General features: G+C 45.9%; 2 protein-coding genes across 5 annotated transcripts in view; both read right to left on the bottom strand.

Moving 5' to 3' along the window:
* Window positions 1–2,607, bottom strand: part of NINL (ninein like) — a 112,797-nt gene extending 110,190 nt beyond the window's left edge. For all 4 annotated transcript variants that reach the window (XM_060078183.1, XM_060078185.1, XM_060078182.1 and 1 more), the window contains exon 1: window positions 2,432–2,607. The gene's annotated coding sequence lies outside the window, so the exon portion shown is untranslated. The remainder of the gene's footprint in view (window positions 1–2,431) is intronic.
* Window positions 2,608–12,959: 10,352 nt separating this feature from the next.
* NANP (N-acetylneuraminic acid phosphatase) lies at window positions 12,960–26,145 on the bottom strand. The gene is made up of 3 exons (XM_060078401.1): window positions 26,002–26,145; window positions 18,790–19,459; window positions 12,960–18,057 (listed from the first exon to the last, which is right to left on the bottom strand). Exons 1-2 carry the CDS (start codon window positions 26,089–26,091, stop codon window positions 18,803–18,805), a joined length of 747 nt encoding a protein of 248 aa, XP_059934384.1. The 5' UTR covers window positions 26,092–26,145; the 3' UTR covers window positions 12,960–18,057; window positions 18,790–18,802.
* Window positions 26,146–27,189: the final 1,044 nt, after the last annotated feature.

Below are 27,189 nucleotides of genomic sequence, written 5' to 3'. Positions count from 1 at the left end.
AAATGAGACGGCATCATCCCTTGAAGTCTAAGGAAGGACAATCCAGGGTCGAGAGAGACAGAAAAGTGCAACCACCAGCAGCAGATGCAAACTCCAACTTCCATCAAGAGGTTAAAAACACAGAATGCTCCAAAGGACTCCTTTGTCCCACGGTTCACAAACCAAAAGATGACGACAGTCAGAATCCTTTGGTAGAGAGGTTTCACCAGGGGCTCAAGGTTACCTCAAGGATGGGGGAAGGAAAGCCTTCTGCTGTCACCTCCCTCCAAATAGCTCCAGGTAGGGTCTGACCCAAAGTTTTGGCCTCCTGCTTGTGATTAACCAAACTGCTGGCCTTGAGCCTGAATTCCTAATTCGTACTTGAAGCCAAGGACTAAGCTAAGCCCAAATCTAAAGTCCAGTTACAGCCACCGCTACTCAACTTTTTAGGGAATGACCACGGAATCGGAGAGCAAAGTGGCCAAGGCACTGGAAACACCCTTCCAGGCCGGAAGGCACTGCTCCTTCCAGTCAGGAGCCACACCACAGCCCTGACTCCACCTCTGAAACGTCCACTTCCAGGCCACGCCAGACACTGTTTTGCCTTCTTCTTCTGGATCTGTCTTGAGTCAGGGAAGGAGAGAGGTGTTTAGCAACCACCTGTTTGTGGCAAGATCCAAAGCTAAGCGTCCAAGATGAAAAGAATGTGGTCAGAGGGCTCTCTCACATGCCCCAAGTCCCAAACGCCAAGTGTGCCATCTTCCAAAAAAAACACGAAACGAACTATCCAGTAACCAGCACCTAAAGCTACTCATAATAAAAGGGCAGGATCTGAACACCCTGAATACTTACAGTTAGAACTCTGCAACTCTTTTGTTACTCTATTTCCCACCACCAGATGTTCACAAGGGCTAAGGACACAGAACCCAAGATGCACTAACGCTAAGGGATTCACAGCATGGCATCAGCAATTGCACAGCTCGCCCACCTCCGAGCAGCCCTGCTAACGGCAATGTCTGGGGTAAACATGAGCTAAAGAAAAACAGCTTTCCATCAAAGTTTATATAAACTCCTCAGTTGAAGGGAATTCCCTGGCGGTCCAGTGGTTAGGACTCTGTGCTTCCATTGCAGGGGGCACGTGTTTGATCCCTGGTCACGGAACTAAGATCCCGGCAAGCCCGGCGGCACGGCCAAAATAAAAAATAAAAACATAAACTCCTCAATTGAAAAAAGTTAAGACCCCAACTTTTCCATAACATGTTCTCTTTCTAATTTGATGATGTAACGTTATCTGAAGTTCAGGTTCTTTGGAGATGGCTTGTTGTTTTTACCATTTGTTATTTTACCATTCTGCAAAAACGATTATCCTCTATTTTTTATTGAACCTGAGCTATATATTTGTTATTTGCCATATAGACCAGTTCAATCTGTAATAGCTTAAACCACTACGGATGATGTGCAAATCAAACAGAAAAGGGACAGCGTGGTGGTAGCCGCTTCCCTAACCGCCTTAGCTTTTTTTAATATACACTTACTCCTGCACTCGGTTCATAAAACTGAGAGGTTGCTGACTTAGCCTTCTGTTTAACCGACCAGTTTTAACTATCTTTTTTTTTTTTTTAATTTTCTGCTTTTAGAAGTATCCTAAGTCCGATGTGGAAAACCTGGAAATCACAGCAGCTGCCTCTAAGGAGCAGCTCACCGTCTCTCAAGAGTCGCTCCGTCTTATCGACAGTGTTGGCTGTGGGAGTGCGAGCGTCACTCGACCCTCCCGGCGCTCCAGCTCCACAGTTCTTGCCCCCGACCCCTCCCTGTTCCACAGCGTGGCCTAAGTCTCCAGTTGCATTAGGGAACCCAGCGACCTTCTTCACTTCCATCCTGTGCAAATACACGGAGCTCCCTACGCGGAGCTCCCAGTAATAAGCACGATTTATGGGTTCTGCGACTAAGCGCACTGGCGGGAGGAAAGCTGCGTTTCTGCAAACAACTCACGACAGACAAAACTCGCAGCAGACTTTTCCGCCCCAGAGCGTGAGTCCCTATTTCTAACAATTTTTCCATGTGCAAACTCCTGATACACCAAAAGAAGCAGGTAGGTTCTAGAGCTTCGGCATAGTGGGGGGATGTTATTCAGAGCTCATCCCATGCAGTAACTGGACGCCAGCAGCCGCCCAGAGGACGGGCCCGGCAGCCTCGCGACCCCAGCCGGTCGCCCGCCGGCCACCTGAGCCAAGGTCCCGGAGCGCCAAACTAGACGCGGCCCGCCGGAGGGCCTGGCTCTACCGGACCCGCCCCGCGCTCCAGGGTCTCAGGAGAAGCGGGGTCCCGCCGGACTTCCCGAGGGGCCCCCAGGCCCGGAGGCGGAGCGAGGCGCGGGCCCCCGGCACTTGGTCCCTACCAACCCACCCTTGTGCGCCCCCTGATGCGCTATCACGCCCCGCGGCCGGCTCACCTGGGCGTGGAGGCGTCTCCGGTTCCGCCTGCGCGCGTACAGGCCAAGGGAGCGGGCGAGCGCTCTTCTCCCACCCGCGTCCTGCAGCCGCTCTTTGTGTCTGGAGGGCCCCGCGCCGCGCTCCTCCCGGCCTTCAGGCGCCGAGGCTGCGGCAGGCGCGGGACGCGGAGCGCCGAGCCCGGGGCGGGGCCGAGGGGCGGGGCCATAGGAGGCGGGGCCTGAACCAGGCGCGGGGCCGAACTCAGGGGCGGGGCCGAAGAGGAGAGGCGGTAGAGTGGGCGGGGCAAAGACGACGGGGGTACCCTCCGTTGCAGGGACAAAACCAGGGGCTAGGCAGGAGGGGCTGGGGCCGACAGAGGAGGGGCCATCTTAAGGGCGTCGTAGGGGCGTGGTCTGTGCTGAGTGGGTGGGGCCTGGTGGGCGGGTCCGGAGTGGTGGGGCCTCTTCGGAAATAATGATGGGTAGGGATGCTAACGCTGGCTGGGGCTGCCCCGCCGCCCCAGGGGCATCTCGGAAAAGTTTAGAGCCTCAGGGAATGAACCCGGGGGCGTTAGTGATCTCTGTGAGCGATACACCGTTGTTCACAGGTCTCTGTCTAGCATCCTCTTTTGGAAACAAGCCGAGGAGGCCAGCCAGGCAACACCCCAAATCGCAGTTGAGGAAACCGGAAGACATAAAACTTTCGGTTATTGTTTTTCCATCATGTATTCAATCAATAAATATTTATTGAGCACCTACTAGTGCCAGGCATTGTCCTAGGGGCTGAGAATAGAGCAGTGACGATGGGGGGAGGACGTTGGCAAAAACAATCCCTGCCCCTCGTGGAGTTTACACGCTAGAAGACAATTGAAAAACTTAAGGGAAATATACAAAAACGTTAGATAGTTGTAAATGCAAAGTAGGAGAGGAGCTTAAGGAGTGCAGGAGGTTGGCCAGCAAAGGTCAGTGGGAAGGTCAAAAGGCCAGAAGAAGTGAGGGAAGGAGACAACTCTGGGGGACCAGCTGGTTACACCTTCCTGGGTCTTTATAGTCTGTTACTCTGGTTTTCTCTCTTTCTCTCTTAAAGCCCCAAACATCCAACTGCCAACTGGATATTCTACTTCCGTGCCCCACACACAGTTTAAACGCAACCAGTCAACAGGTTTCGAACTGAAATATTTATCTTTGCCTTAAACATGCTTCTTCTTACGGGTTCCCCACGTTGACGAAGGTCACAGCCATTCCATCACCTCCTCACATTTACTCGGTTGCCGGGTCCTATAGATTTCTGTGTCCTTTCTCTCAAATCCCAGCCACACCACCCCCTGTGTCAGGCCCTTGGATCCCCTCCCAGGACCACCGCAGGAGGATTGCTAAAGCTTTTAAGACCACTGTCTGCGCTTTGTGTGTGCCACCTCCGTGCAGTGGCCAGATGTACTTTCTAAAACTTACACCTGTGTTGTCCCTCTCCTGCCTAAAGCCCTGCAAGTTCTCCTGCTGAAATTCTTCTTCTAGACCTGGCCCTGTCACCTTTCCAGCATTACCGCCCAGCTCACACAGCCTTCAGGCCGCGGGGCCTTCCCGGTTCTCTGTGAATGAGGCCGAACCTGGGCGTTGCCGACGCCCTGGGAACCTCTTGGCCAGTTTTCATCATTCAACCCAGAAATTCCCGCACCTGTGTTTGCCCCTTTCCTCAGTCCTCCCAGGACACCCATGCTCACTTCCAGACTTGTATCACTCTTTACTTTGATAATCTCTACATCAGTTTGCTCTTTTGGCAGTTTCTGAGCTCCTGCCGGCAAGAGTCATCTTTTTTCTCTGCCTGCTGCCGGTGCCTAGAATCCAGCGAGCGTTGTTTGCTTTGCTAAGTGGGCTATGCTGACACCGTCCCTCTTTGACCTTGTTAGTGATGCTCCTCCGACTCTTTGCTCTTTCCTCCCACTGCTGATGTGGAAAGGGAAGACTTAGTAGCATAATAATACCTCAGTATTATGAAATAAGCTGTAATCTAGCATGGGGAAGGGGTATGTACTTTGTAGGGACTCCACTTTAAAAGATGTGAAGATATAGGGCAAAATGGTTTGGGAAGGAGGTAGGGAGAAAGCTAGACGCTGGGGGAAAAGGGTAGGAAACTGTGGGCAAGGGACCAAGGGGAAGTAGCAAACTTCACACAGAGTGAACGGCAACCAGAGGGGGTTAGTGAAGATGTGCTCACACCACGCTCTGCTGCTCTGAGTGAGGCTGGAGCCCTTCTGCTGTGCCTGCGAACTTCCTCAGCCAGGGAGGGGCACAGCGGCAGGCCACGCCACGCAGAGGTGGTCAAGCTGCCAAGACCCTGATTGATTCCAGTTGATGGTATTAAATTCCCAGGGGTGCATGCTGCCAGAGTGAAGAATGTCTTTTCTCTAATGCTCCTTACTCTCTGCTTGGATTTTCACTCACAAGTTGGAGAATGAATTTGGGGTCAGATGATGCAAATCATAGTGCCATTTTACTGGCTGTTTGACTGTGGACCACCCAGTCATTTAACCTCTAGTATCTTCAGTTTCCTCATCTGTAAAGTGGAAATCTATTGATAAAAAATAACCACTGCACGGGGACTTCCCTGGTGGTCCAGTTGTTAAGACTCCGTGCTTCCACTGCAGGGGGCACGGGTTCGATTCCTGGTCGGGGAACTAAGATCCCACAAGCCGAGCAGAGCAGCCAAAGACAAACAAACAAACCACTGCACAAGCGTGTACTAAGTTTAAAGGAGCTAATCAAAAATATAAATGCCAGTGGGTAGGTCCTACCCGCCAGAGATTCTGATTTCATTTGCTCAGGAAAGAAACTTTGAGTCACTCTTGACTTCCTCTCTTCTACCCTATATTTAATACATCATCACATCCATGTGGCTCTCCTACTTTAAAACTTCTTTTAAATTTTGAATTAGCATTAAATTTATAGAAAACTTGCAAAAATAGTATACAGAGTTTCCATATACTTCTCCCCCAGGTTCCCCTACTATTAACATCTTACATAATCATGTTATAGTTATCAGAACCAGGAATTTAACATCAGTACATTACTATTAACTGAAGACCTTATTCAAAAAATCAGAAATGGACTTCCCTGGTGGTGCAGTGGTTAAGAATCCGCCTGCCAATGCAGGGGACATGGGTTCGAGCCCTGGTCCGGGAAGATCCCACATGCCGCGGAGCAACTAAGCCTGTGTGCCACAACTACTGAGGCTGCGCTCTAGAGCCTGCGAGCCACAACTACTGAGCCTGCGTGCCACAACTACTGAAGCCTGCGCACCTAGAACCAGTGCTATGCAGCGAGAATCTACCTCAATAAGAGGCCTGTGCACTGCAATGAAGATTAGCCCCTGCTTGCCGCAACTAGAAAAAGCCCGCATGCAGCAACGAAGACCCAATGCAGCCAAATAAATAAATAAATACATTAAAAAAAATCAGAAATGTCTCCAAGGTGTCTTGCTTAGGTGGAAGATGAAGTTGCAGTGTTGCCCAACACTTTAGGGAGAAATTATGTGCTCTGTTCTCACCATGACTTGCTAGTGGAACATTGACTGTAATTGTTTTATAAACTGAGTATTGTTTAAATTTAACCAGAGATGAGGCTCAGGGGTAGAATCCAGTGCCTTCATTTAGAAGCCCATTATCTTGCCCATGGCCTGGATTTAGAAGAAAAACTGATGGCAGTAGGTCAGTAAATGAAGTTGGGAAAATTCTGTTGGGTAGTTTGTAAATCTTGTCCTATGAGAAATAGTTTCAGTCTGTCTCTAGAGCATACTTGACGTCTGGAGAGACTAACGAGGCAAGAGCAAGAACGTTCAAGACATGGGGTGTGGGTGTCACCCCCCACTTGAGATGTGAAAGAGAGAAGCCAGGTTCTAGAGTTCTGAAGACCACTCACAACATAAGATATGTCTGGGGACTTCCCTGGTGGTCCAGTAGTTAAGAATCCACCTTCCAACACAGGGGCCGCGGGTTTGATCCCCGGCTGGAGAACTGGGATCCCACATGCCGCAGGGCAAATAAGCCCACGCGCTGCAAAGAAGAGCCCGCGTGCCGCAACTAACACCCGATGCAGCCAAAAATAAATAATTTTTTTTTTTTTTTTTTTTTTTTTTTGCGGTACGCGGGCCTCTCACTGTTGTGGCCTCTCCCGTTGTGGAGCACAGGCTCCGGACGCGCAGGCTCAGCGGCCATGGCTCACGGGCCCAGCCGTTCCACAGCATGTGGGATATTCCCGGACTGGGGTACGAACCTGAGTCCCCTGCATCGGCAGGCGGACTCCCAACCACTGCGCCACCAGGGAAGCCCTATTTAGAATTCTTTATAAGGAAGATCTGTCATTTATTTATTTGATCATTTATGTATATCAGTATGGATTCATGTGTTATTTATTTTATACTCTTGGTTATAATCCAATGCTATGTTATTTATTTCATTGCTCAAATTTTTCCAGCTTTGGCCACTGGGAGCTCTTTCAGATTAACTTCTGTGTCCCTTTGACAGGCCCCCATCCTTTTGCTTTTGGAGCACTTCCTTAGCTTCTGGCACCATAAGATGTTCCAGACTCAGTTTATACTTTGCCTGCCCCAGCCCTAGTATCAGCCATGTCCCCAAGGAACCCTGGTTCTTTCCATTGAAAAATGGTATTTAGAAACCAAAATCTGGATGAGGGTATGCTCACTGCTATTGGAGCTGTCACTGCTTCTAGGCACTCTCAGGACACAGCTTCAGGTAATATATGTAAGTATAATGACCCGTGCATACTAACATAATTACAAATTATCTATCTATATCTATCTATCTATCTATCTATCTCAATTTACCTATTAAACTGAATATGAGTTCATACTGATGTCTCCTACTTAAAGGAAATTAAGGGACTTCCCTGGTGGTCCAGTGAGTAAGACTCTGCAATCCCAGTGCAGGGGTCCAGGGTTTGATCCCTGTTCAGGGAACTAGATTCCAAATGCCACAACTAAGAAGTCCACATGCTGCAACTAAGAAGTCTGAATGCTGCAACTAAGAAGTCCGCATGGCACAACTAAAGATCCCGCATGCCACAATGAAGATCCCACATGCTGCAACTAAGACCCAGCTCAATCAAAATAAATAAATAAATAAATAAATTTTAAAAAGTAAATTAAATTTAAATTAAATAAAAGTAAATAAACTGAGGTGGTTCTAATGCCTTAGCAGCCTATGTAAACAAACCAAAACCTAAGCCTGAAATGCCTCAAGGTTAAGAAATCAACACCTAAGGACAACCAATCACAAACAGCCAACCAGGCTTTCCCAAATAAGTCAACCACTTAACACTATAGCCAATCAAATAATTTTCTTGCTTTGCTTCCACATCTTCTCTATAAAAGTCTTTCCCCAGCTCTTGTCAGTGGAGCACTCCTACCACTTCCAGTTTGGTGATGCCTGATTTGAATCAATTTTTGCTCAAATAAACTTAAAATTTTTAATATACCTCAGTTTATCTTTTAACCACAGTAAGTCAAAATATACTTATCATCTTGAATCAAAATGCTGTTGACAGAAGAACATGTTTTAGAAATTACTCCAGTTTGAAGGCGTTAAAGTAACCAGATTAGGCCCAAGATGGAGTTGCTCATGCTAAGCCCCACATCAGCAAACCAAAACTTAGCTAAGGCTCAGCTCTCCCAGAAAAGGCAGGCCTGGGTCCACCAATCACACTTCCCTGCCTGGCACAAGTTACCTGAGCTGCTCTAAGACTGCCCTTTGCTCCACAGAAGGAAGGAACCCTACTTAGCCAATCAGCAAATGCCCAGGATAACTTCCTTGTTCCCACTCACTTTGGTTTATAAGAATCTCCCACCTTGTACAACACTTGGGAGCCCTTTTCTATCTGCTGGACTGGATGCTGCCCGATTTATGAATCACTTTAAAGCCAATAAAATCATTAAATTTACTCAATTGAATTTTAAAGATCTTTAATTTCTAGAGAAAAAGGTAAAGGAAGTAACTGAGAACTGAGGGAATCTAAGATGTTCTTGCTATGGGATTTTTTTCTTTTATTCCTGGAATTTTCTCATTTAGAATAAAGTTTCCCTTTAAAGGCATGTATGATTGCCTACAGTCAAGGCTCCTGAGGGCCCAGAACCCTGGGTTAGTTTTGGCTCCTGAAGAGTTTAGATTGCACCCCAGTGGAGTAAAGCCCCAAGCCCCAAGCATCCACTGGACAGAACACCCAGAAGTGGTCCAGGGCCTCTGGGCTGTTGTCTTGGCTGGGAATCACTGAGAGCCCGCAGTCCTGTTCACACACTGGGGCTTTCGTAACAGAGGGAATATACTGAAAGTTTCCATGAAGTATCCCACATGCTTCAAGCCTGTGAGCTCCACGAGAATAGAGCTGGGCTCCTTTGTTTCCCTGCTGTGGACTCAGTGCCCAGGGCACCCCACTGCACGCACACACACACCTGGTGTGTGTGTGTGTGTATGTGTGTGCACTGCTCAAATGTTCGCTGGCTGAATGATACAATAACCAAGTCTTGCAAGTCTAATAGCTATTACCTCCTGTATTAATCTGTCCAGGCTGCCGTTAACAAAATATCACAGACTGGGTGACTTAAATAACAGGAATTTATTGCCTCACAACTATGGGAGGCTGGAAGTACAAGATCAAGGTGTTGGCAGGGTTGGTGTCTCCTGAGGCCTCTCTCCTTGGCTTGTAGATGGCTGTCCTCTCCCTGTGTCCTCATGTGGCCTTTCCTCTGAGGGCATGCATGTCCCTGCCTCTTCTTATAAAGATACCAGTCCTATCGGATTAAGGGTGCACTCTTATGACCTCATTTAATCTGAATCACCTCTGTTTTATTTATAATATTTATTTATTTGGCTGTGCCGGGTCTTAGTTGCAGCATGTGGGATCTTTGTTGCCGTGGGCAGGATCTTTAGTTGCAGCATGTGGGAGCCCGTTCCCTGACCAGGGACCGAACCCAGGCCCTTGCATCGGGAGCGCAGAGTCTTAGCCTCTGGAGCACCAGGGAAGTCCCCTGAATCACCTCTTTAAAGACCCTGTCTCCACATAGTCACATTAGGGGTTAGGGCTTCAACATATGAAATTTGGGGAAACACAATGCAGTGCGCACACCTCTCCTCACCTGAAGGTCCCTCACCCTCCTTCTCCTTACATACGTAATTCTTTCTCTTCTCTCTCCATGGACCCACTTTCTCTTTTTCTGTGGTTTTGCTTCATTCGCTCTTTTAAGCGTTCACTCAAGAGAGTGGAATGTGCTGAGTTCACAATCCTGGGGCCCGTGGTTTCGCCTCAGACCTGTTTTGCTTGGCTTGATGATCAGGGCCCTCCTGCAGGTCACCCCCTTCTGGGTTTGCTACAGTCCACACCACCTCTGTGCCCTCACCCTAGCCCCCCTGGCTCCTGCTCAGGCTGGCCTGGCTCCCATGGGCATTCATGAGTGGAACCCCCAAACTAGACCCTCTCAGTCCCAAATTGTAAGAAGAATCTGACCTTCACAGTTGGGCTCACTTGGTGGCTGCCGACTCCCCCCACCTCCCCAGCCAGAGAAGTTCAGAGAAGAAGCCAAGGACAGGAGTCCCTGTAAGAAGGAGCTTTGGAGGTTCAGAGGAAAAGACTGGCAAAGAAATAATTGGCATCCCTGGTCCACATCTTAAAGGAGATTCCCAGCCTTTCTCTCTCTGTGTCTGTCTCTCTCACCCAGGCATGTATTAACCCGGTAAAGGAACCATTTCTTTCTCACGTTGTTCTTGTTCGGCCACCACACACACACTGTTAACAATACAGCACGACACACACACACACCCCACTAGTCATACCCCACACCACCTACACACCCCACTACACACAAGCCCACTACACAGATACCCCACTAGGCAAATGCATACTCACTACTCACACCCCCACCTGCAACCTCTCTCCTCACACAACCCCAAAACATACACACCCCACCACTCACATGATTCCACCAAGCACCTCCCACTGCACGTACCTCACTACTCACACAACCCACTGATAAGCAATGCACTGCACATACGACTCACACACATATACTGCAGTACTCAGCACACATGGTGCTCACACACACTCCTACCCCAGTTACCAATGCTTACACACAGCCTACTACATACACACAAAACCCCCTGCACACCCCACTACTCACATATACACATGAACACAGCCCACTGCACGCATACGCCTCACACACCCATGCACACTCACCCACTGTATTCACTCCCCACCACTCACACACACCCCACTACACACACACCTCACTATGCACACATATCTACACCCCTTCTACATATATGTACATACACTACATATATGCAACCCACTTCACATATATGCACCTCTACACACAGACACATACACTTTTACCCCACTAGTCATACCCCCATATCCACACACACTCATCTGTCCCATTACACACATGCACACAAACCCATAAACTCACACACACAAGTTTTACCCCTCCTTTTCTAAAACGTTGGTGACAATGCTCTCCCCACCCCTGAGCCTCACATCCAGGACTGTCCTTCCTACCTGTCCAAATTTCATTTGTAACCAATCCCTACTGAGGTCCCTTTCTTCAGCCAGGCTGATCATTTTCCTTCTTTGGAGACTGTGAACTCCTCCTGATTGCTTAGCGTTCAGTGCCTGGCACTCAGGAGGGGTCCAATAACTTGGTGTTGAACTGAATTCTCTCTGTAAATGTTCTCTCCTTTCTTTGCCCCAAATATTTACATCCTTCAAGGGGACTTCCCTGGCGGTCCAGTGGTTAAGACTCCATGCTTCCAATGCAGGGGGTGCAGGTTCGACCCTTGGTCAGGGAACTAAGATTCCACATGCTGCGCAGCACAGCCAAATATTTTACATCCTACAATACCCAGCTCGCATCCTCAATGAAGCCACCACACGGTAGCTCCCTTATTTGATATTCTGTTAGGAAGTGCTCATCTGGGAATTCCCTGGTGGTTAGGATGCTGCGCTTTCACTGCTGAGGGCCCGGGTTCAATCCCTGGTCGGGGAACTAAGATCCCGCAAGCTGCTCAGCCAAAAACATAAAAAACAAAGGAAGTGTTCATCTGTTTTGCACTATACTCCCTCTTCCTTATGTTCCAGGATATTAAAGTTGAAACTGTGATCTAACTCAGTAGATTAATAGACACCAAAGTGAGCGTGAGACTCCCTGAAGTTCTCAAGGTAATTAGTCAAGAACTTGTTTCCTGAATTTGAGTTCCCTCACCCATTTCACAAACATAAGAGTTGAGAAAGTAGAGATGGAGGTGGAAGGGAATTTATGGGGTTCCTTTGGAGAGAGCTACTGCAGCCCGTCCCATCACCTTGGGGAGTGGCAGAGGAACTATCTCCTTGACCTCAAACTTAGAGAGTGGGATCCAACGATAAAACTCAGAGAGACAGGTTGACATGCACTTACTGTGGAAAGCATGCAAGTTCAAGGGTCCTAGCAGGGTAGCCAGCACAGTGGAGGGATGTGGGTGGGAGTGTAACTCCACTCTCACTAATGCTGGGGCAAGGACATGGGAAAGAGGCTGATCTGGACCCACGTAGAGTCCTTCTCATCCCAGGAGGACTGCCTGGGAGAGGAAGGGGATCCCACTGGTGAGAGTCAGTGGTGAAAAGGCCTGCCAGATAACCAGGGCCAGGCAGGCAGCCCACTGGAGAAGGGGCCCAGGAGCAGCAGCTGGAGGAGCCCAGCGGGGGCCTCCAGAGGCCCTGGCAGTGCCCACAAGGTAGTCACGTGAGAAAATCTGTGAGGCCTGCAGGCCTCAGAGCCAACTCAGGACGGTAGCAGGCTCCAGCTAAGCGACAACCACCCTGTCCTCACACCATCCTCCTCCACCATCCTGCAGCCCCCAGCCTGCTCTTGACCAAACATGGCAGTGTGGACTAATCTGTTAGGCTGGACATTCTCCATGTCTGAGTTTCCATCTGGTCTTTGCCCACTGGCAGGGAGAAAGCTTCGCCCCTGAGTCGAGGCTAAAGGAACAATAAGTGACAGGGAAGTTTCATTATGATTACATCCCAGTGTCCTCCCTGCTCAGCATGCTGGTTACATGCATGTTTCCTACTAAGTTCTTTAGTTTTTATGTCTGACTACCGGGTGTTTCAAACGTGGCGCCTGCATTTTCTTTCATCTGCCACACTATCCGACACTTGACTCGGGAGTTAACACTGGGCAAGCAGGGAATCTGGCAGAGCTGGGGGAGGGGGACTGGATGTGGCCCCCCTCTCATGCTGTGGTAGACGGGCTGTCTCACCAGCTGCGGTGTGTACCCAGTGTACCGACTGTTCTTACTTTGGCTCCATGTTGTTTATCATTCGTTAAGGGAGGAGTCAACCCACTGAATTTCCACAAACTTTGCTCATTCCAAGGAGTTAAATGTAACAACAGCGCTGTTTTCAGAGGAGCACTGTAAATATCTTATTTCAATGACATCTGCTGGACACTCAGTGAAGCACCATATGTGTGATTTTCAAAGTGTATTTTGCCAACTATTATTTTATTTACTTTATTATGTTTTCAAGCACAGATTTCAAACTTGGGAGATGTACAAAAAGATTAAACACACATCTCTAATTATTAGGAACTCAGCAAGTATAATATGGGTGATATAAACCAACAAATAAACCGTCATAAAATTTAACTTTTAAATCATTTAAAATTGTACAATTTAGGGGCATTAGTACATTCAAAATGCTGTGAAACCATCAGCACTATCTAGTTCTAGAAAAGTTTCATCATCCCAGAAAGAAACTCTGTATCCATAATGCAGTCGCGCTCTTCATTCCCGTTTCAGTAAATTAAGTCATTTATCATCTGTCACTTTAAAAAAGCCTGGGTTGAGGATCTTTTCCATAGGTCAGGCTGATGCCCAGAAAAAAAAAATCATAACATCTTCCAAGAAATCCATGGAAATAACTGTATTGTCAATGTCACATATGTGAAGACTGGTTAAAAAAAATATGCTTTGACCCATCAAGGTCATGTGACTTTTCTGTACTTTTTTTTTTGGCCACATTGCGAGGCTTGCAGGATCTTTGTTCCCTGACCAGGGATTGAACCCAGGCCCCAGCGGTGAAAGCACCAAGTCCTAACCACTGGACTGCCAGGGAATCCCCTATACTGTTAAACTTCATTGTAAAAGTATAAATTGAATGTACTGTGCTCAGAAGGATTTTATTATAAAGAAATCTGAGTTTACATCTTAGAAGTGATCATAGGAACAGAGTTGCCAATCAAAATAAATATCTATGTACAAGCAATGTTGAAAATTCAGAAACATAGAACATAAGGAGACCCACCATGATGATGAAAGTCAGAGAAGGAATGCTGTATACAAGAATACAGAGAATAAGGAAGTTCGGGAAAAGATCTTAAGAAATAAGCTGCATATATAATTAAAAAAAAAAGTTGTGGGCATGCTGTAAATCTCCATTTCAAATGAGCAGCCTTTCTCAAGCTGTGGGTAGTGACTATGAGGCACAGGCACTTGACCTACATTGAACACAGACTAGAAGAGAACAGCTTCCACAACAAAGGCAAAAGAGGAAGTACCCATCTAATATTGCTTCTACCCCAAACCCAATGGAAACTATCATAAAGGAATTTAAACACACAAACCAGGAAAACAGGCGCTGACAACAAAACTGTGGAAGCCAGAAAGCATATGGACAAGTGGCAAAGGAGTTAGTAGATTCAAGAAAGCTGAGTCTAGACCAGCTTTTCTAAACGCTGAGAAATCATGAGGTGCACAGTGACTCCTCCAAAGATTCAGGCACTGATACCACCAGATGCCTCAGTCATGAAGGAGAAGAGGGAGCTGAGGTAAGGAGGATGGGGTAAAAGTGTTCCAAATACAAATGGAGGGAGTTCCCTGGCGGCCCAGCAGTTAGGACTCGGTGCTCTCACTGCCAGGGCCCCGGGTTCGATCCCTGGGTAGGGAACTAAGATCCTGAAAGCCACGCGGTGTGGCCAAAAGAAAAAAGAAAAAGAAAGAAAACATGCAAATACCAATAGATCCCTAGACCCCTGCCCCCTCCAACCTGAAGTCCTCATTCAACAGAAGTCACAATGCTTCTATGGAAAGAGTAAAACAGAGGGTCTCTAGACCGGGAGAGAGCACACACAACTGGGCTCAGGTACAACCAGGAACAGGGATTAAGTGACCATATGCCTCTCCCCCCACCACACACCTCCTTCCCACTCAGCTCCCAGGTGCTGACATCAGACCTCTACCCTCAGTCAGGAGTCAGAGGTTCTTCGCTAGGGAGCTAGATCAAGAGGAAAGACCTTCAGACACTGACCCCAGGGGTTCTTCATATAACTGCTTACCCAGATACTCTATAGAAAAGGAACCTCTGAGTTTACAAGACCCAGCCACTCGTGCAGAGCTTCCAATCAGCATTTCCATCCTTTCTCTTGTGATAAACATGGTTCACTAGGCATTTAAGGAAAGCCTCGAAGGTGAACAAATAAACCCAAATAAACAGATCAGAGCAACATGGAAGATACAGTGGATTCCATGGATTCTTCAAAAACTTTAAAAAAATTTTTGAGAGGTAATATTCCACTCAAAACAAAAATGAATGTTAATCAGGGCCTGCATGCCGCAGCTACTGAGCCCACGTGCTGCAACTACTGAAGCCCTCATGCCTAGAGCCCGTGCTCCGCAACAAGAAGCTGCTGCAATGAGAAGCCTGCGCACTGCAACGAAGAGTAGCCCCCGCTCGCCACAAGTAGAGAAAGCCTGCGCGCAATGAAGACCCAACACAGCCAAAAAAATAAATAAATAAAAGACCGTTAAGAAGGAACATTCATGTAAATCAACTATACTCCAACACAAACTTTTTTTTAAAAAGGGAAGGAACATTTAGAAAATTGAAGAAACTTGGATATTGAAATACATGATGCCAAGCAGGAAAAAAAATTCAATAGGATTGAAAGGTAAAGTTGAAGAAACCTTCCAAAAAGCATTATAGGACTAAATAAGATATGGAAAAATAGGAGAGAAAAGAAAAGAAAGTGAAAGGTCAGTAGAGGAGGTCCAACACCCGAATAGTAGGAGCTCCAGAAAAAGGAAGCAGGAAACACAGTGGCGAAGCAACTATCAATTAAGTAATTACATTTTTCCAGGACAAAGAGCATAAGGTTTTGTTGGGAAAGGTTCAAGAGTGCCAAGAGTAGAGCATGAAAGCATAACAAGATACATCATTATGGACCACAGGGGAAAAACCAAAGTTCTAAGAGCTTCAAGAGAAAAAGAAAATTGTCACTTAAAGTGGCTGCTAGACCACAGAGCAATGCCTTTGAAATTCTGAATGATATCCAACTACATGCTGTTAAACTATCAATGATGGGAGAAGAGAATAAAGGCGTTTTCAGACACTTAAGATCTGAATATTTTTATCTCTCACATTTATAGGGAAACTACTCAAGGATGCACGCCACCAAAGGGGGAACAAATCAAAAAAGGGAATACACAGGGCACAGGACATCCAACCTAAGAGGCAAAGGGAATCTCCAGGGTGGTGATAGGTACCAGAAGAGGGCAATGAGACTGGGGCAGAAGCAAGGGCTTCACAGCTGCACTGACCTCAAAGTGAACAACTGGCCCAGTGAAAGCGAATGGAACCATCACCTTTATCAACAACAGTGGATGGCTGAGATCAAAGATGTATGCTCCTAACATGAACGACGCACAGAAGCTTCCTAACTTTTTAAATCAGTTTCTTAGCAAGATCACTGCCTCCCAAAACTGAAAAGCAGGAATAAAAACCTGCCTGAATCAGAGGAATTCTATATACTCATACCTACCTATATATGCAGATACACAGGAAACTGCTGACAGCAGAGGCCTTTAGGGCAGGTGGGTTGCTGGAAAAGAGATGAGACGGACTTTTTGCTATTCATGTTTTCATTCTTTGACTTGTGTACCACATATACTTGTACAAGTACCACAAGTACTTGTTCAAAAATGAAAAAAATATATTCCCCAATTTAAAAAATGATGGAATGAAAAAAACCTGAGCATCACGCATAGCAAGGAAGTAGTTTTGTTAAATATATATTTAATATACACACACTGATATTAACTAAATGTTCACTATAAATGTGTTTAATGGATTGTGACAGAAAATGTTTCCTATTGTGGGTTGCAAGGAAATATGAAAGTGCTAAACCAAGTACCTCTGTAACTAAGAAAACTGTCTTTCCCACAATATTCACACTTGCTGGGTCCTGGGCACCACCATATCTAAGATGTTCATGCACCAGTGGGTGGACATGTGTATGGAACCAGAAAACATCCATCATTGTGTCAGTGTTCCAGGGGCAGCGTCCACTCGTGTCTACTCTAGGCCTTCCTCTGTAATGAGTGTTTGAGAGAGCCTCCGCACAACTGAGAATTTATGGCTTTCTAGGAGTATGGGAAACCATGAAAAACAAAATATTATTCTAAAACAAAAACATTATTAATAAAATAGGTCTATTCCAAGAGTTCTTAGTATCTTCTGTAACATTCCACTCAGAAGGCAGAAAACCACAAAGTTCTTCCCTAAGGAAAAGTGCAAATGGAATGTAATATTATATTACAAAAAACTCAATTATTTCATTCCCCGCCAGATCACTTTTGCTGACGAACTGCTCACATAACATCCTAGGAGATCTGCTGCCGTGATCTGGGAGCAATGAGCCTTCTCAGTGAGCACAGTGAACGTGCCATGTCTAGACCCATCCTGTGGGTGAGCTGAAAGGTCAAGCTCTCAGCATCACACTCAGCCCACTGGAGAAATCATGCACACAACTATTTTCCTGTCAACATCCTCCAACTTAACAATTTTCAAATAGCTACAATATAATTGAAGTCACATGGACACCGTACCTGGAAGAGCTATACACAAACATTCCCTGTCCACAAACGTGCAGCTTCAGAGCGAACAGTCAAGGGCACAGTCACATTTTTAAAAATTAAGAGTGAGAAGTGCAACAGGCACATGCACAATGGCAGAGAATCCTGTTCTTTGTAGAATACTTGAAGGAGCCGTAGCTAAATATACCCCAACTAACGAACATCTTACACTAGTAGTTTCCTATACAAAAGTTAAAAAAAAAAAAACACCCTACCAAATAACAACCCTAATCATTATTTATTTTTTCCTTAATTAACCATTTTACTCTAAGTTTGGCTGGTGAAATCAAGAGACTTTCTAGCCTTAATGGTCTTGAGAAATTTTTCTAGTTGTAAGATGCCTCCCTATGGAGTTTTAATTACTAAGCTCAAAGCAAACTCTGAAATGGATATAGAAATTTGTGAAACAATGACATAGTTCCCAAAATTTGAAAAACAGGAGACTTAAGGCAGATGGTAACACCAAAAAGAGCCAGTCAAGTATTAAAATGGCACTCTGGAAATGGTTCATAGCAAAACCTAATTTTCTATTAGTTTTCATCATATGGGTGAAACTCTCCAGTCAGCAGACAACAGATGCGGGCAGCATGATTAGGCCACACCAAGGCAACTTCCAGGAAAGTGACTTCTGGGGCCATGTGGCTTGCACTCATCCACAGCAAGACAGACTGGTCCCTCAACCTCAGTGCGTACCTGGGAAAAGATAGTAAAAGTACTTCCATAAGAGGTAAAGACTAACAGGAACCTATAAGCTCACCCTGGAAAGATGTGAAAATGTAATGGAAAAGGAGCACCATATGCTGATTTTAACAGCTTTTTTACTGGAGGAAGTTATTGGTCATGTACATACCATAGGAAAATTATCCCCCCCCACCCCAAAGGTAATGCATAAAAATTAGATTCATAAGAGAAGTATACGTTCAAAGTAGGCAAAACTATGGTGCATGTTCTTGAAACAGAAAATATGAAAATAATTTCACTGTGAAATGCCTTGATTTGCGAGTTGGTACTTATATTAACCAGATCCAACTGCTCTAATAAATCTCTAGTATATATGTTTTAGAATAACTATTTTAAAAAAAATACCTATTTTTAAGCCAAAACATAAAATCTGTATTTGTGCATCCATGTATAAGTTATCCTCCTTGGTATCTTCATAGATCCAAGATGCTAAGAGATTAACAAAATAATTTTTTAAAAAAATCTCAAGCCACAGATTGACAAATATACTTCCTCAAGTTTTCTGGGTTACACTACTAAAAATAACTTATAATAATGTACTCTGGATTTCCAGATATAAATACCAGTCAATGGTTGGTTGGCCATTACATGACAAGTATAATTATCCTTAGAACTGGGTCATAGAATGACTTAACTTTTCTTAGTTCAAACCCGGTAATTTGACCCTAAAATTCGTAAGCATACCCTTTTCTGTGCTTTAAGCAGACACACTGACTTTGCAGTCTATACTTTGTAAGACAGCAGGTAACTCTAGCACAGAAGAAACTATATAATGCGGCCTGGGGGATGACTTCAACGGCACCATTCCATTTTTATTTATCCAGACTGTTGCCTTCAGCCCTGCATTGAGGCCTCCTTGTATATCGGTTTCTAGCGTGTCACCAACCATCACACAGTCCCCAGGCTGCACTCCAAGGAGGTCACAGGAGTAATAAAATATGGAAGGTGCCGGTTTCTCCTCTTTCTGCTCTCCACCTACAACAATAGCGTCAAAATAGGACTGACAGGCACAAGCCTTGATCTTCTCCCTCTGGGTCTGTTGTTCTCCATTTGTTAATAAAAGTAGGCGGACCTCCTTTCGAAGTTCAGTGAGCATAGCTCTGACATCTTCTGCTAATGTCATATGCTGTAAACGTGTAGATTTCCACAGGAAATAACATTCTTCAGCTAATTTCCTATTGGCTGCACCACCTTTTGTTTCCTGGATTGCTTCTTCCCAGTGTGAAGTCCTGAGGTCAGTAATGCAGCTTTTAGAAGGATGAAAACATTCCTTGCTGAGCTTAACTTGAACTTTGTTACAGATGGTTTCAGCCTCTTCTTTGTAATGGTATTTTGATTGTAAGAGCTTTATCACCTAAATAAAGGAAAACAACTCCATCAACATACTTCATGTCTTTAATACTTACCCTGTGAGCCTATAAACCCAGAGCACAGACAGATTCTAACTCCACTCCTCTGTCTTAAGGAAGCTCTATTACCACACCATTTCTGTTGGGGATTGGTCTTATTTTTAAAGAACACAAGAGTGAAGATTTCCCAACCTTTCTAGACAACTCATTCATATTTTTTAACCAATTTTTTCTAAGAAGATTCTTTATATATATATATATATATATATATATATATATATAAATATATATATATATATAAAATAAAAATCCCTCATTTGTCAGTTTAAGTCTACCACCTTTCATTCTGGTCACGAAGACATGAAAATAAAACTGTGCTTATATTTAGTAAAACAAAAAATTTCTAACAACTGATATTTAGACTCTTCCCAGAAATAACGCTAGTTCACATAACCTTTCCTCATCTTATCCATTTTACGTTCTGAAGGCCTAAATTAGGTCCTAAAGGGGACCTAATTCTGTACTTTTAAAAACATGTATATGTAGCTCTAATGGAATCAGGCATGTTCTGTGACCTCAGCAGTTTAATGACGGTGCTTCTTCCAAACTTAGGATTCCAGATAAAAAACATCAAGTAGTTCTGAGTCTCCCTCTTGGTCACACTGGTTCTGAATCCCTTATCATAATCCTTCTTATGTTCCCACAGCTCTTTATCTTGACTTTTTATTAGATTAGGTTCTTATCCCTTTGGCCTATCTTCTTACCAAGATGCTAATGTGGCAAGGCATTATGCTCAGTACTCACATGTATTATTTCTAATCTTTCCTACAACTCTGCAAGGGAATTTCCTTTCTGAGATGAGGGAATGGAAGTTTAGAACTGATAAATAACTTGCCCCAGCTGAGATTTAAGCCCATAGTTGCCTAACTCCACAGGCCACATGCTTGCCTTTATACTATGTATTCGGCACTGGAGACTGGACCCTTTGTCCTCATGAACTTATCTGGTGGGGAAAATAACCACCACAAATGCTGGGTTGAGTGCCTTGACAGTCACACAAAAAACTGGAAATAAAATGTAAGGAGCAACCCCAGGGTTGCTGGGTAAGGAGGGCAGAGGAAGGAACATTTAAACCAAGGCGTTGCCAAGCCCAAAGGTGGGGACGGGAGGAGGATAAAATCATTCTAGACAGAAGGAACAGCACAAAGACACAGTACTTGGAATTCTGTGAACTGGGAAAGGCAAGAAGCTGAGTTCAGCCACAATGGAAGGCAAGTGAGGGCGAGTGCTAAAGATGAGGCTGGGTGGGCTGTAGCTACCGAAATTCCCTTGGCACCCTTATGCCCATACATGCCAAAGGCTTCATACTGCAAGTGCTTGGGCTTCTCTGCCTGGGAGCTTATTCTCGCCATAGGGGCACCCATGCACATAGGCTGGAGCCAGAGTATAGCCCAAGGAGCAGGTCTCAACCAATAAGCAGCAGATACTGGTGGGTTTGCCCCTTGGAAGGGACAAGTAAAGTATGTCTACATGTGTCTCCCAGAGTCCCCAACCGTTCCCACAGTTCCCTGCTCATGAACACAGCCTGTATTAGATTCCTTCCCTTCCCTGTCTGACTCCACCACCCCCTACAGTGCTTCCTAGGGTCGCCTTCCAAGTGAACTGCTTGCACTTGAAGCCGCCTGTCCCAGGGACATCTGGGACAGTCGACCATGCCAAGGCAATTTTGGATCTTTGAGGATGAGGGCAATGCACACAGTTGGGGCTAAAGATTTTCTGTTGTTGAAGTGAAGCAGTCAAAGTCAAGTTAAATTGTTACCCTAAACTCTATAGGGAATAAATGATCTGCTACTCACACCAGACACTCAATTCACCTACTGAAAAGGGGAAAGAGCTGAAGAGACACATTCTTCCTCTAGAGTATAAAAACCACACCAAAGGTAAAGGAAATATTTTTCAAGGTATTTGTGTTAATCACAAAACGTAATAGTTAAGAAAAGTCTTACTAGTCGGAGAAAAATAAACCAGCCCTAAGAATTTTAGGTGAAGGGAAAACTTAGAAATTTCTTGCTTTATAAAGCTAAATTCCAATGAACAAATCAAGCCTTTTCAATCTCCATAGTTATGTCACCATCTTTTCTAGCAATGGCAACTGAATTACTCCTGAGCTATGATTGAAGGTCACTGTACAGTTTTAGCAACACTACTGCTACACAATAAAAGGACACAGGCCTCTAGGACTCCACAGTACTTGTGATTCAACAGGAACTGGCTCACAGTTCATAAATGAAAGCTCCCAATAAAGATCCAGTTTCCTATAAACTGCAATTGGCAGTTTGTTAAGCACATTCTTGGGATCTGAAAAAGCAGATTAGCTCACCTTAAAGGGGAGATTCTTATAGAGGTACATTGCTCCCAAGTTTCAAAACTGCCTCCCATTACATTCCCTGAATTAACTTTGCCATTTTGTCACAAACTAATCACATATTCATTTGGAACAACAAGTGGAATTTTAATATTAACAGCTTTGGGAAAGATGTTTATCAGTCATTCACATATTAATATTAGTTCAAACAGAAATAATACCTAAGGTGAATTAGTCCACATTACTGGTGCAAACTCTCCTAACACCTGCACTGAGAGAATGGGAGTCTAAATTTAATTGGGGATGGAGGGAAAAGGTCTCTAATTTAGAGCTGTGACAACATTTTGCGTAAGGGTAAGTCAGGCCTGAAAAGGATTCTGAGTAGAATGAGCCCACTAGGCACGTACAGGCCTCAAGAAGGGAGAGCTAAGATAGTGAGAGAGGGGAGATCAGTTTCTAGACACAATATAAACTCAAATTCCATCTACTTCAAAACTCTATTTAAGGCTCTATCTCAACACAAACAAAAAGGAAACTCTGTTCTACTTCCTACTTTCTGGACCCAGACTTAAATACCATTAGTACTAGTGTTTAGCTGTGATTTAAAAAGACTTTTTGAGGGCCAGTGTGGGAACCATATTACAAATATGATAAAGATATGAAGTGGCTGAATTCTAAATAAAACTATTTTATTTATTTATTTTTTTTGCAGTACGCGGGCCTCTCACTGCTGTGGCCTCTCCCGTTGCGGAGCACAGGCTCCGGACGCGCAGGCTCAGCGGCCATGGCTCATGGGCCCAGCCGCTCCAAGGCATGTGGGATCTTCCCAGACCGGGGCACGAACCCGTGTCCCCTGCATCGGCAGGCGGACTCTCAACCACTGCGTCACCAGGGAAGCCCTAAATAAAACTATTTTAAAAAATACATGCTCACAAAACGTGATGGTTGCATACAGACTAACAATTTAAGCAGCCCTCCTGTTATTTTTAGTTCAAGTCTTTGTTCAAACATCATCTACTCTATGTGGCCTAATCTGAAGAACCTATTTTATTTTATTTTATTTTATTTTTTTTTTGCGGTATGCGGGCCTCTCACTGTTGTGGCCTCCCCCGTTGCGGAGCACAGGCTCCAGACGCGCAGGCTCAGCGGCCATGGCTCACGGGCCCAGCCGCTCCGCGGCATATGGGATCCTCCCAGACCGGGGCACGAACCCGTATCCCCTGCATCGGCAGGCGGACTCTCAACCACTTGCGCCACCAGGGAGGCCCTGAAGAACCTATTTTAAAAATGCAATTCTTTCTCCCCTCCACTTTTTCTGACACACTTACAAATAAAAGCACATTTATTATGTTCACTGTAATACCCATTAGAAAGCAAACTCAAAAATGCAGAAATCTTTTTTGCTTTGTTCTCTGAGAAACCCCAGTTTTCTGGAGAAGGCTTCCTCTTGAGTAGTGACACTGAAAGAGGGTGGAAATAGCTTTCCCAGATGATTTAAAAATAAATTAAAGCTGATAGCCAATATTTTGTAATAACTGTAAATGGAAAGTAACATTTAAAAATTGTATATAAAAAAAAAAAAAAGAGGCTGAAAAAAGAAAAAAAATTAAAGCTGATATATAGTCAGTATATGACTCCTTTTCCTCAAGCCCAAGGCAATGGCTGGACCTTTCCCCCTTCCTCCTTTCATAAATCCTTCAGAGTGATTCAGAAAGCTGGATGTTACTTTTGAATAGGCTAACATTTGTGGGTGTTGTATTCTTATGTGATAAAGCGATCCTAGATCCTCATATAGTTAATTCTGCACATTTCATAGGATATTTATAAAGCAAATGGTAAGAGAACCAAGTCTAGAGAACTGGACTTTTATCCATCCATTCAACATTCACCCTGTGTCAAACACAGGGTGATGAATAAGACAGTTTGTTCCCTCTTAAGAAGCTCACTATTTAGCTGTGGGCATGTGAGTTGGAATGTGGAGGATGAACTGGACATGGTAAGCCTGGCATCAAGACCATAGTAACAGTCTAGGTGAGAGACAAGTCCACCTTTAACTAAGACAAGGGCAGAGGGGATGTGCAGGAGAGGACAGACTTGGTGACAGAGTGGACGGTGGTATAATTCTGGAACACTGGACTGTATGTACTTCCCATGCATTACATTAAACCTAGCTGATAGGGTTTTTGAGAACTAATTTCACTATTCAACTATCACTATTTAAAGATTTGAGGCTTAGAGCAGTTAACTAACTTGTTCGGGTGCTTTCACCTAGGTATTGGGAGAGCTGTGATTCAAACTCAACTGTCTAATTTTAAAGCCTAAACTCTTGGCCTATAGCAAGGATTGGAATAAAACAAGAACTTAATGACAACACACTGGACTTGGCCTGCCAAAAACACACAGGTAAATATGTACAGTTTGCAGCTAGAGATACTGGAGACGATATAGCAGGGGATGGTGCCCCTGAGGTCAAGATCAAAGGCATGAAGGGACAGTCAACAGTGTATAATACTTCGGTCAAGTCATTAAGACAGACTTAAAATGTCCAGGATTCTGGCAATGTGGGAGGTGCCTATAGATGGTGAGTTTATTTCATCCTAGTGGCAAAAACAAAAAGAAACACACTACAGTGGTTTTGGGAATACACAGGAAGTAGAAACATGGAGATAATGGTACAGATTTCTCTTGAAAAACATGGCTGTCAAGAGAGGTAATATCTTGTGGAGAAAGAAGGGTCCAAGGGAAGCTTTCTTTTTAAAGTACTGGGCATTTTAAAAGATTCTGCATGAATTATTCACATTTGCTTATTTTTTTTTAGCTCAAAAATTGACATAGGTTTGCTGCCCTTTTTTTATTTTTTGCAATAACTGTATAAAATCATCGTTAACATTTTTCCAATGCATATTTTGGAGAATCATTCTGCTAAACTGTTAAACACATTATCTCAACTAATTCCCCAAAACAGTCTTTTAAAGTTGGCCCTAGTGTCGTATTGTAATACAGATGAGAAACTGAGGCACTGAGTTGAATTATTTGCCCGAGATCTCAGAGAAAATTGTGGAGCCAAGATTCAAACCCAAGAAATGTGCAAGCTGACTATATATGATTAAACACTGATTATATTGCTTATGGAGTATCATAAGAGAGTGTAACGACATCTTTATCAAACAAATAAAAATAGAGTATTGGAGGGGCTTCCCTGGTGGCGCAGTGGTTGAGAGTCCGCCTGCCGATGCAGGGGACACGGGTTCGTGCCCCGGTCCGGGAAGATCCCACATGCCGCGGAGCGGCTGGGCCCGTGAGCCATGGCCGTTGAGCCTGCGCGTCCGGAGCCTGTGCTCTGCAACGGGTGAGGCCACAACAGTGAGAGGCCCGCGTACCGCAAAAAAAAAAAAAAAAAAAAAGAGTATTGGACAGATCCGAAAACGCAGTAGGAGTGGAATGCACCAAGAAAGAGGACGATGAGGTTGAAGATCCAGGGAGACACAACCTAACTAATGAAGCATGAAGAAGACGGGGCACTCAGGGCTGGAAGGTTAGCTTCTGAAAGTGGGGTTTTCAGATATGGTAATCCTTAGTTTTCTCTTTAAAGCTGAATGCAGACGAAAGAAAGCAGGGGTGGCTTCGGGTCTTGAACAGCACGGGAAAGGTCTGAAAGAGCATCAGTAGGTACAGAAAGGGGAGGATGCGGCGGAGCAAGGCCTCGTGAAAGTAAACCTACTGAGGGTCACACCCACGGCAGGAACACCTGCGGAGAAAACTCCCTCGAGTTGATAAAGTCCAGGCTCAAAGGTCCAACGAAGAGCACGCGGTGGGAGACCATCCTCCCGCGGTCAGTCCCGGAGAGCCGGGTGCCCCCTCGTCCCGGCGGGTCCAAACCTGTCCCGGCAGAAAGCCAGGCGCCTGGCGCGCGGCCGCCTTTCTGTGCGGAGGCGACTCTGCCCTCGTGGCAGTTTGGCGACATCCTTCCGGGAGCCCTAGCGCTGGGAGCGCCCTCAGGTTGCAGCCTCCCCGCTCTCTGAGCGGGGCCGCCGCCGCGGGCCAGCACGAGGGGCCTCCGGGACCAGGGGCGCCGGCGCGGAGGGAGCCGACAGGGCAGTGGGCCGGGGGCCCAAGGGGGCGAGAGAGCGCGCGGGGCGGGGCGCCGGGCTCGCCGGAGGGAAGCGGTAGCCGGAACGTTACCTCCAACATGCCCTTCCGACTAGCCCCGGCCGTGTCGATGAGCGTGTTGTCCAAGTCGAAGAATACTGCCCGTACCCGGCTCAGCCCCATGCCGCCGCCGCCTGCGCGACGCGCCAACTCGCCGCCGCCGCGCGCGCCTGCGCGAAACGGCCCGGCGGACGGGAAATACCGGGGCGGAGCCGCGAGGCCCCCCGACCCTTGCGCACCGGCGGGGAACTCCCGCGAGATGTCCCCATACCTGAGCGGTGCGGAACAGCGACGTCCCGCGAGACTCCGGAATCGTGGTCCTAGGGAGGGCCGGGGACTCCCCCCCGTCACGGTGCGAGCGGTTGTCTGAGTCGCTGAAGTGTAGGGGTGGTCGGAAGCGAGGCTTCCTTCTTGGTGCCTGTCTGTGCTTATCTCTTTTCTCATTTTGCCCTCCTTGCGTGAGGAGGACGTCGTGACTGCCCGCGGGAGGTTTTCTGCGCCTTCTGGCGACCGGGAGGAGACGGAACAAGGGGCTTTTCCGGTCGGACCGGGTGTCCTGGCCCGCGCAGCGCCGGCGGCTTCCGAGCGTGGCCGGGTCGGGAGTGTGTGTGTGGTTACGAGTCTGCGGCCCCGCTGGATGGCAGGAGCCGGCTCAGAGCTGGGGGACGTGTTGGAAAGGTGTAACCTGGATTTTGGAGCCGTTGTTTGACGGCTCTGCCTGAAGACCGAGGGCTCCGTAGTGTCTGCCCGATGTTTTGTCCACCTTGATTTGATGACTTTTCCTGAAGCCTTGCATTTTCCGGTCGCTGGGTGTCTTTTTTACCTGGATGATTTTCAGGTATAGCCAGAGGCTGGGGTACCTAAAGAGTCTGTTAAACCTGCAGAAGGTCAGTAACAGTTGTTTGTTTGCTTTCTGCTGTTAGCAGAATAAGGATCGCGGAACTAATCTCTAATCTTCTGTCTAAATTGTCTCTGTTGGGTAACCTTAGCGCAATTTGGACATATGGTCATCATCAGTGACCAGAAATTGTCTATCAGGTGGAAAAGGGCCACCGGCCAAATCTGGCCTGCTACCAGATTTTGTTGGATCTGTGAGCAGGGTGGTTGTTAACATTTTTTAAAATAATTGAGAAAATAAGCAAAAGAAGTGTATGTATGACACGTAAAAATTATATGAAATTCAAATTTTAGTGTACATAAATAGTATTTATGTAGGGTCTT

Source organism: Mesoplodon densirostris, chromosome 16 (genome assembly GCF_025265405.1).
Source record: "Mesoplodon densirostris isolate mMesDen1 chromosome 16, mMesDen1 primary haplotype, whole genome shotgun sequence".
Lineage (NCBI taxonomy): Eukaryota > Metazoa > Chordata > Mammalia > Artiodactyla > Ziphiidae > Mesoplodon > Mesoplodon densirostris.
Note: the sequence above shows the minus strand (reverse complement) of the source record. Positions and strands in the feature narration are given on the sequence as shown.